Consider the following 13537-nt stretch of genomic DNA (forward strand, 5'->3'; position numbering starts at 1 on the left):
ATCTTACTGATCCCAAACTTTTTTAATGATAAGGTATATAATTATGATTTTAATGCACTAAATATTTTAATTCAAGACACCTCTAAAAGATGAACCAGCAGGTAGTATTGTGCACATGTTCAGTGTATTGAAACAAAGGCATGCTACTTGTATTTTTGATGTGTCCTCTTTAATAATGCAACAAATCCGACACTTGATTTTTGAAGTGCTTTGAATTCACATTAGCACATTACACGAGCATTACCCAGTCGCATTAGCATGAATATCATGAGTAAAGCTGTGCTGACTCCTGTTTTTTTGTGCCTTTTCCTCAAAACCCAGAACTGTGTGTGTTCTTACTATTTTATACTGGCAGTAAACATTCAATTCACTAAAACTTAATCCTAAAACTTTTTAAATCAGATATGAACACTTGTCATCTTATCAGTCTGGATTTTCTCAAAGTGTCAATCATTTGCCATTTTCCCCTCAAATCCTGCTAATTTCTCTTTCTGTTAAAGGTCTCTCCTTGCTGCTGAATGGCTTTACTCTCTAGAGCTTTGGACTGTGATTGTCCAGTAGATAGACTTGTATTTTTCTGTGAAGTGCCTTCTTGTTGGAAACACCTCAAGATTTTGACAACACACTGCAGTTAATGGTCTTTTAAGAAGACCTCACTTTCAAGACGAATGAGGAAAAGTTTCTCTTCCATTATTGAAATGAGCTATGTGCTCTGAATAAAAGGTCAAAGCATTTGTCAAGAGTAGTTAAACACTGAGTTATAATGGCGAGTTTACAGGCACTTCAGTTCCTGTTTAGGAGCTGTCCTTTACTGCTGGCTTCTGTAAAATTCATTTAAGAGCATAAATAAAAAGGGCCTTAAAAAGGGTCTTAAAAGGGCCATGGTGGCATATTTATTACATTACGCAACATAAATTATATACTCTTAAAGTCAGCATAAAATTAATATTGAGTTGCTTAGAACTGAAATATATGTGCTACTAACACAACTAAATAGAATGTGTCAGTCTTCCATTGTTTGGACAAATAGATATCCCTAGTTCACACTGTTACATCACCTTTACCTTTATTCCATAGTTATAATCTCATTTAGAGGGCACATGTATCCAGGTACATTCCCTAATGAAATACTGGATCCATTTTAAATTAATAGCCAGTTAGACTGTGAAGACTGGGTAATGTCATCACGAATGGAAGCTACACAATCTTCATTTAATAAAATTCGAGCAGAGCAACCTGACAGATTACACGGCTTTATTCTCAATAACAAGAAAAGCACTAAGCACCTCGAGGTCTATGCCCAAACAGAAAAATCTGTTCCAGCAATCCTCAAATGTGGAATCACTTCTCATCAGCTTTTTTTCAAACAGAAACAAGTGTCATAAGAGACTAGGTTTGTTTGAAATACTTAAAAACCCTCAAGTGCTTGCTGAAAGAACATGAGCCTCTGGGATGTACATGTGTATAGATTAAAGTGTCTACTAAGCATTAGCAGACATAATATGCTGAAAAAAAAATACAAAAAATGCATTTGTGTGACATTTTGCTTGAGTATCAAAAGCATGCTTCTAAAAAAATAAAAGTGCATCACAACAATAAGGAGACAGAGCAGTGCTGTAACACATTCTGTTTGTCTTGAGGTTGGTGCTATATGTCAAACTTTATACTGTATCTTAAAAGTAATTGTTCTTTATTGGCATAAAAATACAGTAGAAGAACCATATGGGGTTCCCCAAAGAACCATTAAATGAACAGTTCTTAAAATAACAATTTTGTTTCTTATTGTGAGGATTATTTTAATAATCTAAACTTTTCCCACTTTAAATAACCATTTGCGCAATGGATAGGTTCCATGGATGATAAAGGTTCTTCATGGAACCGTCAATGCCAATAAATAATCTTTATTTTTAAGAGTGTTGTGAAACCTTTATTTTTAAGAATGTAACATGAAAATATTTTTTATACAATTTCAATTAATATATAATTAAACAAGAATGTATTGTCTAAACACGTTCACTAAAGAATGATATCACAACTAGCTAAGATCTAATTGGGCAATTGTGACTTAATGGTTAGAGAGTCAGGGACTTGTAGCTCAAATGTTGCAGGTTAGCTGCAGTTGCTCACTGCTCTGTGTGTGTGTGTGTGTGTGTGTGTGTGTGTGTGTGCTCGTTCATGACTGTGTGCATTTGGATGGGTTCAATGCAGAGCACAGATTCTTTAAATAAGACAGTTTTATAATGATCTTTATATATATAGAGACTGAATATATTTTAAGCAAACTGAGCTTCTAGCCCAACAGAAAAAGCTTGAAGTTCAAAACCTCAAGGCACCGCTTCCAAAAGGTATTTACACTCAGACATGCTGTAAACCATATTCCCATTTACTTTACTGTCACATAGAGAAACAGCTCTCGTGTCTTCAGTTAGAGAGCAACAGCTTTTAAATCTGAACTAAATATTAATGGCCACACTGACGTATAGATCAATGGCTGACTGAATTAACTATTTAATCACATAACAGTTTACTACAACCTTATGTGAAAGTGAAAACTGCCAAATCAATACAGCAATTTTTTTTTTCTCAACATGATCCAGTCGCTCTGTGGGCTTCACTACAGCAGCAGATACTCGGACTTCAGAAGCCAAAGGACACTTGCTCCTGAGATGTGTCAAACCAAATCAGGGTCTGTCAGTGACCCCCTTGTGATGTCACGGGAGACTGGCTGCAGGTGTTATTGACCCTATTCTCGGTCTGGAGGAATGATGTCCAACATGGACACAGAGTTGTCAGTCTTAATTTCTGCTGTACAGTGGACAAGTCCGGAGAGTTGCCTTGACATTTGAGTGAAGGAATTTGCCAGTGCAGTTTACTGACTGATGCTTATTTGACTGATGAGTGGTATTAAATGAGCAACAACATGGAACGTTTATGATTAGATGGGCAGCTGGCATGACATGTCATGCAGTGACAGCAGTGCCCTGCAGTTTTTGAAATAGCATTTTCTAATATTTGTAAAATCATAAATGCCATTTTACGTCTAATTTAGAGACTATTTGGAATATTTGTATTTATTTATGATTAGTAAAGTGCAAAAGCTAAAAGGTGTTTAAAATGGTGAAAAATATTCAAAACAACAACATCAAAAGAGTTATATCATCTTCAAATATCAGCCTACACTTTCCGGTATACATAAACTCTGTGACTTGTGGTGTTCATGCAGTTTGCTTAATATATATTTAATAAAATAAATAAATAAATACATAAAAGACAAATTCCCTCAGACCTTTGGATACATTTTAGTTTTAATTGGTGTATATTGGTAAATAAATAAATAATATATACATATATACTGTACATACATATAAAATGATATTTTATGTACTATATTTTTTTACACTTAGGGATGAAATATTTTGGAAAAACTCCTAGTGGTTCAAACACTGATATTTATTAAGAAAACGGGTTGTAAATTCAAACCCCAATATGAGTTGCTTGGTAAACCATCACCACTGTGTTCAAAACACTTTAGTTGCAGCAGGAGGATTGTCTCTCTATAACAAAGTCACTTTGTATTAAAGCATCACCAAAATGACTTGGTAAGAAGCAGCCAACCTACTCACCTGTCCACACTGATCACGCACAGCGTCATGATGGATGCAGTGCAGCACATCACATCCATGGCGATGAAGATGTTACAGAAGACCTCTCCAAAAAGCCACTTTCCTCCCGTGAGGTCCGTCACGATCACGAATGGCATCACCACAATAGCCACGGAGAGATCCGCCACGGCCAGAGACACCAGCAGATAGTTGGACGGCTGTCTGAGTTTTTTAACGACGCACACCGCGATCACCACCAGCATATTTCCAATAACCGTCACGGTGGTGATGATGGCCAGCATCGTTCCGATGACAATCTTCTCCGCTGTGGTGAAATCGAGCAATTGTTCCCCGCAGGATTTGTTCCACATGGCCATTGAGATGTTGTAAAATAAGTGTGAGGAACCATTGAGAACTTCCGACGCAACCTCGGGGTGAGTGAACGAGAAGAAATCTAACGAGCCCGATGAGTTGAACATCATCCCTGCGCCTGATGATGAAGCGCTCGCCAAGAGTGCGCTCCGTGCGCCAAGCGCATGCTGAAGCGAGCGCAGGTCTGGGGTGTCTTTCAGGCTCCCAAAAGAAAAAAAAGACAAGCTGCACGGATACAGCAAAGGGAAACTTAAATAAACGGGAGGAAGGAGGACAATAACTATGGTTTGGCTGTATAATGCGCGCGCTTGGAGAGGCTGTACAGTCCTTGACTTGATGGAAGTGACAGTTCGGTTCTTCATGCGAGGAAGTGTGTGAGAATTGCGCACTCTAGTAGGTTACTCGCGTAACTTTCTCATCAAAGGGAAGTGGTCTCAGCTCCACCTAGACTACATCAAGATCTATTTTCCTGTCTTCTATTTTGCAGGAAGCACAAGAGTACCGCACTTGACTGCTTTGAAACATTTGCTCACTTCAGTTCTCAGGCATTTCACTGTCAGTTACTGTTTTCCTTATTATTGTTGTAGTTTTGTGCCTTATTGCATAACTACAAGGGAAAAATTTTATATAGCATTTTACTATTTTATTTTTTGGACATCTTATATTTGGACAGTGGAAAGAGGAGAATAAATAATAAAATTGCCCTAATCTTACAGATATCACTAAAAGGTGTTTTGAAAGAGCACATCAGGCTCAGTGAAGGGCCAAAAGCCCTGTTTATATAACAACGACAATCATTTTCAATAAAGCTGCGATTTCCGATGAGCTGCAAAACCTTTTTTATCTATATGGGTGTGTCCAATAAATATTTTTCACAATATACACAAGTATGTGTGTTCCCTGGGAATCGAGCCCACGACCTTTAATGCTCTACCACTGAGCCACAGGAACAAATGCAGCAATATCAAATGGGAGTGCAGACAGAGGAGGTCGCATGATTAAGCTTGTAAAGCAATAATAATTAGCATCAAAATGATAATAATAATAATAAAAAGGAAAAAGCTATTTTGCATGATTGACTTACCACGTGTTTACATGTTTGCTCACCACGTCTCTTGGGGCGGGGTTTTACAGATTGAGAGGGTGTTATTCAGAAATAGCTTACAGCACTCTTTTATTGTAGACTTGAGGTGAAAGATCTAGGTTGGTGACAAAAAGGGTGTTGGTTCAAACCCTGCAAGGGGTGATTAATGACCACTTACAGAACGGCTCTTAAACCCAGGTTGCTTCAGGGGAAATTGTCAAGATATAAGTTTAAACCACTTTGGATAAACCGCCATCTGAAAATGCTTATAATTTTAGACTTGCCAGAACACCATGCAGAGCTCTAAGAGAACAAAAGCCCTGAACATTTGAACAATCAAAATCTCTTGAATGTTGACAGCTAGTGAGACAAAAAATAAAAGACATCCTGTCTGTGAATGGTGAGCACTCAACCTCATGGAATTAAGTGGCATGAAAAATGAATCTGTAATGAAGCAGAGAATTGCACAGAACAGCATGTTCCCAGTCTGATGTGGCTAAAGTCACTATCATCAGCTTCTTTGTCACTGTCCAGCAGCTGGGGTACAGCTGGGACATGCCCCCTCGCCCCACCTCCAATGGCCTTATTCTGAATGCACGATTTATGTGATCATTTCTTTGGTTATAAGTTATAACTGGTTTTTATTAATTAAAGCAACATGATTAGATTTTTGGACTGAAGTTTAAAGAATATTTCACCCAAAAATGTGAAATTGCTGAAATGTATTCACCCTTAGGGGTGAGTAGCCAAACCTAGATGCGTTTATTTTTCATCAGAACAGATCTGACACACCCATTTCAGAGTCTACTAATGAGCTGATGATCTGAATCAGGTGTGCTTGATTAAGGAGACATGGAAAACATGCAGTGTTAGGGGGCTCCAGGAATGTGATTGGGAACCCATGCTTTAAATAACTACTTATGGTCAAAATACCAGCCTGCAACCATAATAGGCCTACAGCTTTCTCCAGGTTGTCCTCTTACATCAAATTTCATAGACATGTTTGTTTTTAACTGTTTACGCTTGTAAAGGGCTTGGTCTGTGCATATTTCTCACTTGATTCAGCAATAGTATGGATAGAGGATTCTTAATTTAACTGGAAGCTATGGTTTAAAGTTCAAAATGACTTGATGAATTTGTTTCTTATAAACATATTTTCTCTTCACAGGACATTAATTTGTGGACTGGAGTTGTGTGGATTACTTGTGGGTTATTGTAGTTGTTGCTGTTGTGGCTGCTAAGACTCCCATTTTAGTCTATAAGTTTAACAATAACATATATGGAAAACAGCACCAGATAAATCAGAGTTGTAGTTTATCTGTTAGTTATCTCTCTCCTGCATGGTGAAACAAACAGAATACAGTATCTCTAAAGAATGCCACATATAAGACTGCAGCATCATCTGTTTTCTAAAAATATTTCTTGCCTTGACGTGGTGAACTTTGGTTGTGGCAAGAAAATAATTATCATGCAGCAAAGGTTTGAGAAAAGGGGTGAATACTTACTTCACTATTCAAAATAGACAATTACTTATGCTATTTTTCTTTTCAACTGAAGTTTTCTGTTGACTGTTTCATGCAAATCCAGGTTTGTTCCTATTAGTTAAAATCTTGTCAAGCTTGCATTCAAAACCAAATAAATTTTTACTTATTTTCAGATTTTAGCTTCATTACAATGTTATGGAACTGTCCTCATTAGAGGACACCAAGCATGAGGGGGTTAATGCCTTGCCTTTTCATTTTTATTAAATCTCCTGGGCACCGCAGTTGAATTTTGTACTCTGTAGAGGACTTTTGTATGTTATACATTTCAGACCACACATGTCTCTGCCTTAAGTGGTATGTCACAAAGAGGACATCCTGGGCTTTCAGAGATGCTAAATTTGGCAGTTTGTCCATGACATCGCCCTTTGGTTTTAAAAATATCTGACAATATCAGACATATCCAACAATCTTAGCGGGATAGAGAGAGGGAGCGGAGGTATTGAGTGTTTTTCTTATATAATTTGTACATAGTTGATTTTCAAATAAAAATCTATTTTTTGTCAACTTTTTAGAAGAAAAGATAAAGATGTATTGTTTAATATACATAATTTTGCTTTATTTTAATACTGTATACAATACTGTATACAGATAAAAATAAAATCTTAATAAACAAGGATTTTTTTTTCTAATGTTTGGGGTGGGGAAGTAAATGCCATGTTTTATTTGAGTTATAACCATAGACTATAAAACCTCGTGTTTCCAGTCGAATGATTCATGAATTGGTTTGACTGAGTCACAAATCGCGAATCAACACTACTGAATCAGTATTTGTTCAGTTCAGTCTAAAATATCTGGCTCTTGGAGCGAACGGATCATCGTCTCACAGAACAATTTACTACAGTTGCAGGTATATTTACATTAATTTTTACGACTTTACGCACACGTCAAACTGATTTGTTTCTGGAAATAATCGAAAATAATTGTTTTGTTACTGCGTTCGTCATTCTGTGAATAATCTGATCAATTTGAATGCGCTCGCTGTTTTTGCTGATTAAACTTGACAGTCGACATGCAAAAGCCAAAAAAGTACTAAATACACTAAATCTTCCCATAGCCATCTTAACGTGTCATTTAATTTTAATTTGCACAATACATTAAAAAAATTAAATTAGTCGAGCTATTGTTTTATAGACGCTTGTCATGCAGGCACGTGCTCATGTCCATTGAGATGACGAACTTGAATATCTGACTAAATGTTAGCGAAAATATCATTAGCCTTGATTACAGCCGTTAAAATGATATTTTGGGCGTACTAATGTAAAGCCTATCAATGACAAGCAATAGATTTCTCCACTCAAATCATCCATTTAACAGCGTTTTTTTTTAACAACTGGACAAAAATGCACTAAAACATAAATTAGCTGGTAGCAAGTTGATACGGGAAGGGGTTAACACCCCCTATTATATCGTATAAATGTGCAATACTTTACATCAGACATAAACAGTCTATCAAAACACTCAAGCATGTTTTTTCTTGTGTTTATATGCGCATTATTCGGCAGAAATCTTGTACAGTGACCCGTTAATTGATTGATTTTGTTGCGTAGTTTAGATTAATTCGTGCAGGTGGTAGGAAAGATTGCAGTGAGATTTACTTTAATGATTTAATGCTTTAAAGCTCTGCAGTGCTTTGACAATGTTATAGATAGATTTGTCAAGAAAACCTTCATTGATTTCTTTGCTTTGGTTTTGTCAGTTGCATTGCAGTGCAACAAAGGAGGAAATGGATCCAAAACGACCACCCCATCCTGGTCCCCCAGGGGTCACCCGCCTACCATGGATGCCGTCAGCAGAAGATCAGGGTCAGCCACCAGACCAGCCCCCATTGGGACGGGCCAGAGGTCTCGTTCTGCCTAAGGATGAACCTCTTCTTGGACGAGGTAGAGCCTTAGGCGTACCTGGAGAAATTCCTGTGGGGTTTGGGAGAGGAATAACTCAGTCTGTAAGTGAGCTTCCGGTGGGCGTTCCTAGAGGAGTGCGATTACCTATAGAAGAGGGAGGTTTTGGAAGAGCCCGAGGTTTTTTGCTGCCATCTCTGGATCCCACTGTTGGGATAGGGAGAGGGGCTGCTGTGGGACCAGTACCTATCCCAGACATCGGAAAATTAGAGGCAAGGGAAAAGATGCCCGAAATGCAAGCACAGGTGACACCAACGGTTGCCAAGGTAAGTAGAAGACAAAGTTAGGGCTGCGCCATTTAAGAAAAATAAATCAAATTGTAATTAAAAAAAAAAAAAAATTAGGATTGCAATTTAAGATGTAATTTAGGTTTTCTGTGATTGTTTTTAGGGCTGCACAGTTTGGCCAAAATGTTGTCATTATATATCAATATGGCTGTGAAATAATGTTATTATTACTAAAAAATAAAAATATAGAAGCAAAATATAAACAAAAACTAAATAAGTATTACTGTTATAATATTTCACTGTAAAGCATGTTAAAGAAAAATAATAATTTATATTATATCACAACTTGTATGGCTATATTATTATTTTAATATTAACTAGCCAGCTAACTTTTAAAGCAAACAAACTGCAGAATTGTTTTGCAGTATCATTAAGGGGACACACACTCAGTCACACAGCTGGGAAATATATTCTTAAAGCTGTAAAACAATAAATTGCAATCTATGTGGTCTCTGTTATTATTATTATTGAAGACATATAATGGCTATTATTACTCTATTCACAATTTCTGTGAACCAAGCTGCTCTGAGATGCCAGCGGATTATTACCGGCTCACATAGAAGAACGGTGCCATGCTTCAGTCGCAGACCCTAACCAGACGCAGTGCATATATTTATTTAATTAAATTGCTGCGTTTATGATTTGACAATCACACTCAGCCATATCACAATTTAGATTTTATTTCAAAGAATAGTTATTTCATAAAATGGTTCAAAGTAATATTTAAGTCACCACATTTCAGGAAATAAGTGTTTATTGTGGTACTAGTTCCAGATGAACACATTTCAATTCGCAATAGATTTATGCAATGTCTCAGTCACGCCTTTCTTTTAGGTTGATGCTCCTGGGCCGGGGTCATCGCTGGTGTCCATGTTCAGGGGCCTGGGCATTGAACCAGGAAAGACATGGGACAGAGGAGCTACACCTCTTGGTATGAGCAAGAAAAAAGTGAAAAGATTTATTTTTGTTACATTGTGTATGTATGTCTTTAAATTAATAATTCACAAAAATATGAAGTCCAGTCATCATTTACTCACTCTCTTTTTGACATGACCAGTCACTCCAAACTCCAAAAAGGAGAGCTTGGCATCACATTTTTATCCTTTTAAATGTTTATTTCCCTTTATTTATTTTTTATTATTGTTATATATATATATATATATATATTAGGGGTGTGCCGGTTTCAGAATTGGTGATGACGGTTATGACGTGAGTCAAATGTGACGGTTCATAACATAACCGTGTTTCATTTTGTTTCATATTGTCTCGCCACCATGCTAGTGGATCTGCCGTAGAGTCAATTGGTTGATCTTGGAGATAGCGGGTTAACTCCGTTTCAGCGCGCGCTCTGATCGGTAAAGGGGCAGAGATTTCAGACCTCCGTTTATAAAGGAGATCTGTCACAAAACTCATCATCCGCGCCAAAGTTTTTTGAGCAAATTTCAAAGCCGCACCCGCCCTCCATCCGCTGATTGTTTTGCGGTCTATGCTTTGCTGATGCGAGCCGCAAAAAAAAAAAAAAAAAAAAAGCCATTGTCTGTTCTAGAAAGGATGCAGCAAAGATATTTAATGCTAGAGTATGAGGCATAGGCCTACGCTGAGTTTCATTTACAATGAGATGCGCTCTAGTTCACAGTGCTTCCATGTCAGGGTTATCATTGTCTGCTATATTTGCTTTTTATTTATTAAAATACATGCAATTGGTTGATGAAACATCTATTAAAATTAAGATAAAATTTGTTCAAAACGAAATTCGTTTTTAAGAAAGGTTTTCTACAAAGCAAAATTTAATGAAGTGGTAAATATCATGTCTGACGATTTACAAAACTTCATTAAGTGGTAAAAACCATGTCTCCCGATATATTGCGCATCCGATGATCCTATCTAAAAAATGAAAATAATTTTTGATAAAAAATGTTTGTAAAAAATATTTTAGTGACACGGTTTTGGCGGTTATAGAGTTCTAATGACGGTGTTCAACTATAACCGCCGGTCTCACGGTTATATACTAACCGTCACACCCCTAATATATATATATATATATATATATATATATATATATATATATATATATATATATATATATATATATATATATATATATATATATATATATATATATATATATATATATATATATATATATATATATATATATTTATTATTATTATTATTATTTCTATTCTGCAAGGATGCATTATATTGATCAAAAGTGACTGTAAAGACTTTTTTTTCCATATACCGGTAAATGCTTTTCTTTTGAACTTTCTATTTAAACTCAAACTTTAATCAAACTCATACCTGTTTTATTATTCATGTCAGCACTAGGTTGATTGGAGTGGGCATTAGATTGTGTGCCATCATTCTTGTTTCCTTGGAAATCCCGACAAAGTTGAATAGTCACCACTTAGATGTGCAATTTACTGCTGAAGACAACAGGAAGGTCAAGTAATAAGGAAAACAAACTTAATCTGCAATGTAAATACAAATGATAAAAGTAAGCCCAGTAATCTTGTATTTAAGAGCTTTTTATGTGTAAGGACTTAAATAGCACTTGAAATGGTCCTTGTCATCTGAATCAGTGACCTTTCTTTGTCTTACGCACAACTCTTGAGGAACCTCTGCTTTTTTCTGGATGCACTTGACAGCAAACTGACTGGCTTAAAAAATATATATATTTTCTCAACACAAACGTGACATTTTAAGATAAGATTTTCAACCTTTTCCAGCACTATAACACCATATGGCTCATTGTCACAGTGTTTCTTTTGTCCCTAATGCACTGTTCTGGAATTGATCAACTGTCTCAACCAACATCTACCAATCAACAACTGTCCCAACTTGATATATTTGACATGCTGTCAGATAACAATATTAAAGTCAGTACCAAAAGAAGTACTATAAAAAGTTCTGAACCAAATTATGGGGCGGTCACACTGCACTTTTCGTTCCATTGACTTCCATTCATACGGATGCGAATGCGTCAGACCGGAAACGCAAGCTTATGCGAAAAATTTCGCATTTCACTGCGTTCCAAAGTTCACGTTTGGTGACCTCTGACCTGCGAATTCACATCACCTGAAGATGTGGGACCAGTAGAAGATCGATACGTCACTGTGTGACTTCTCTGTACAGAAATTCAAAAATAAAGGAAGCGCTAAATAACTAACTGTAGCGCAGCGTCCTATTTTATATAATACATATTTAAAAGATCATAAAATGAAATAAAAGAAGTTGCATGGTTCCTAGTGTCGGTGGAAACAGGAACAGATGGTACATTTTAATCAGGATGTTTAAAATGTTTTATTGCTTAGGGTGTATATATTTATATAGAGAGAGATACAGATAGTACAATATAATCAGATGCGTTCGACGCCATCGCAAAAGACACGGTACAAGCACAAATAGTAATCCATGTTGTGATAGTTGAGGTGAAACTGTTTTATCTTGCTCCCGCCCATGTTCGCAGCAGCGTCCGAGATAATTTCGCACGTTTAAAGTCTAGTGTGACCGCCCCTTCACACTACAGATAAGTCTCTTGACATTTATGACATAAGTGGAGAGGATGCTGTAGTAATCTTTTAGAGAATGTAGTGTATGTTGACATTTCATTATAGTTACCTCCTTGGAATTGTGTCAGTTAGAGCATAATGAATTTCAAATTCCCTTTTATTTTTTATTTCTGGATTCATTTTGATTGGCTAAATTCAGTAAAAATGTGTTAAAATTGTAACAACATGTCCCTTCAGAATTTATGTTATGTATTTTTCAACTTTGCATTCTATTTTATGATTTAGAATCAGAATCAGAAAGAGTTTTGTCAAGTGTGTTTATACAGACAATCGGTATGTCTTGGTGTCATTGATTACATTTAATTGATTATGTAATTATTAAATTAATCTCTACACAGTTCATCTTTTAAAATTATTATTATTATTTTGCAATCAGTGCTGCACAACAAAGGTTTAGTGCTTAAAAATGGATGAAAAATTGTGTGATATAGCTTTCAGTAAACTATAACATTATTCTTATTACTTTGAGAAGTACACTCTACTGTGCAATAATATATTTCCATTATGCTTTCAGGTTACATAAAACTTTTATTTTGACCTGCTTATTTTGATCCTGTAAACATTGTCCCGGAATTGCACGTGTGTACAACTGTTGGCGCAAACTAGATTAAAGTGATTATTTCATTTTGAATATGGATATTTTTCTATCAAAAATGCATCGAGTCGCTACAGGAGGCCTTTGTTCATCCCCTGGAGCCATGCGAGACTTAAAAAAAAAAAAAGGAAGCAGGCTTTTTATTTCAATTTTCATTTTTGAGTGAACTACCCGTTTAACAAAACTGTAGCAGAAGATGCAGACTTTATTATTAAACCGCAGTCTTTTTGTGGTTTGATGTTTACAGTCTCTAGCCCATATCATGATTTGATAAAGTCATAATCATAGAGACCTATCAGTAAAGTTGGATAATTAGTATTCATATGATCTTCTGCAGTTCAGTTAAAGAAGAATCATGTTGTCTAAGTGTGAACTCTGAAACCAGCATTTCTCTGAATATGACTCTTGTTATTTGTCTGTACTGGATGTTTTTTTCCTGTCCTAATTCAGGACGGGGGGCAGCAGGTGATTTGGGGGCAGATGTACGGCCTAAGCCGACCATCATTGGGGCAGCCGCTCTGACTCCAGAAAGAGCAGAAGCTCGCTTAGAAGAATCCATCAGGTGATGTTTCTTTGATTTGCT

At 36.3% G+C, this 13537-nt stretch overlaps 2 protein-coding genes across 2 annotated transcripts in view; one reads left to right on the forward strand and one right to left on the reverse strand.

Annotated features, from left to right (window-relative positions):
• htr7c (5-hydroxytryptamine (serotonin) receptor 7c) overlaps positions 1–4323 on the reverse strand; it is a 28908-nt gene extending 24585 nt beyond the window's left edge. Inside the window, exon 1 of the mRNA XM_052596516.1 lies at positions 3624–4323. Coding sequence (XP_052452476.1) covers positions 3624–4084 — 461 coding nt within the window. The 5' untranslated portion in view covers positions 4085–4323. The remainder of the gene's footprint in view (positions 1–3623) is intronic.
• A 3007-nt stretch (positions 4324–7330) lies between these two features.
• piwil2 (piwi-like RNA-mediated gene silencing 2) overlaps positions 7331–13537 on the forward strand; it is a 30602-nt gene continuing 24395 nt past the window's right edge. Inside the window, exons 1-4 of the mRNA XM_052596504.1 lie at positions 7331–7449; positions 8299–8766; positions 9622–9718; positions 13405–13516. Of these exons, the coding sequence (XP_052452464.1) occupies positions 8326–8766; positions 9622–9718; positions 13405–13516 (650 nt within the window). The 5' untranslated portion in view covers positions 7331–7449; positions 8299–8325. The remainder of the gene's footprint in view (positions 7450–8298; positions 8767–9621; positions 9719–13404; positions 13517–13537) is intronic.

This window comes from Carassius gibelio, chromosome A5 (assembly GCF_023724105.1).
Source record: "Carassius gibelio isolate Cgi1373 ecotype wild population from Czech Republic chromosome A5, carGib1.2-hapl.c, whole genome shotgun sequence".
In the NCBI taxonomy this organism is placed as follows: Eukaryota; Metazoa; Chordata; class Actinopteri; order Cypriniformes; family Cyprinidae; genus Carassius; species Carassius gibelio.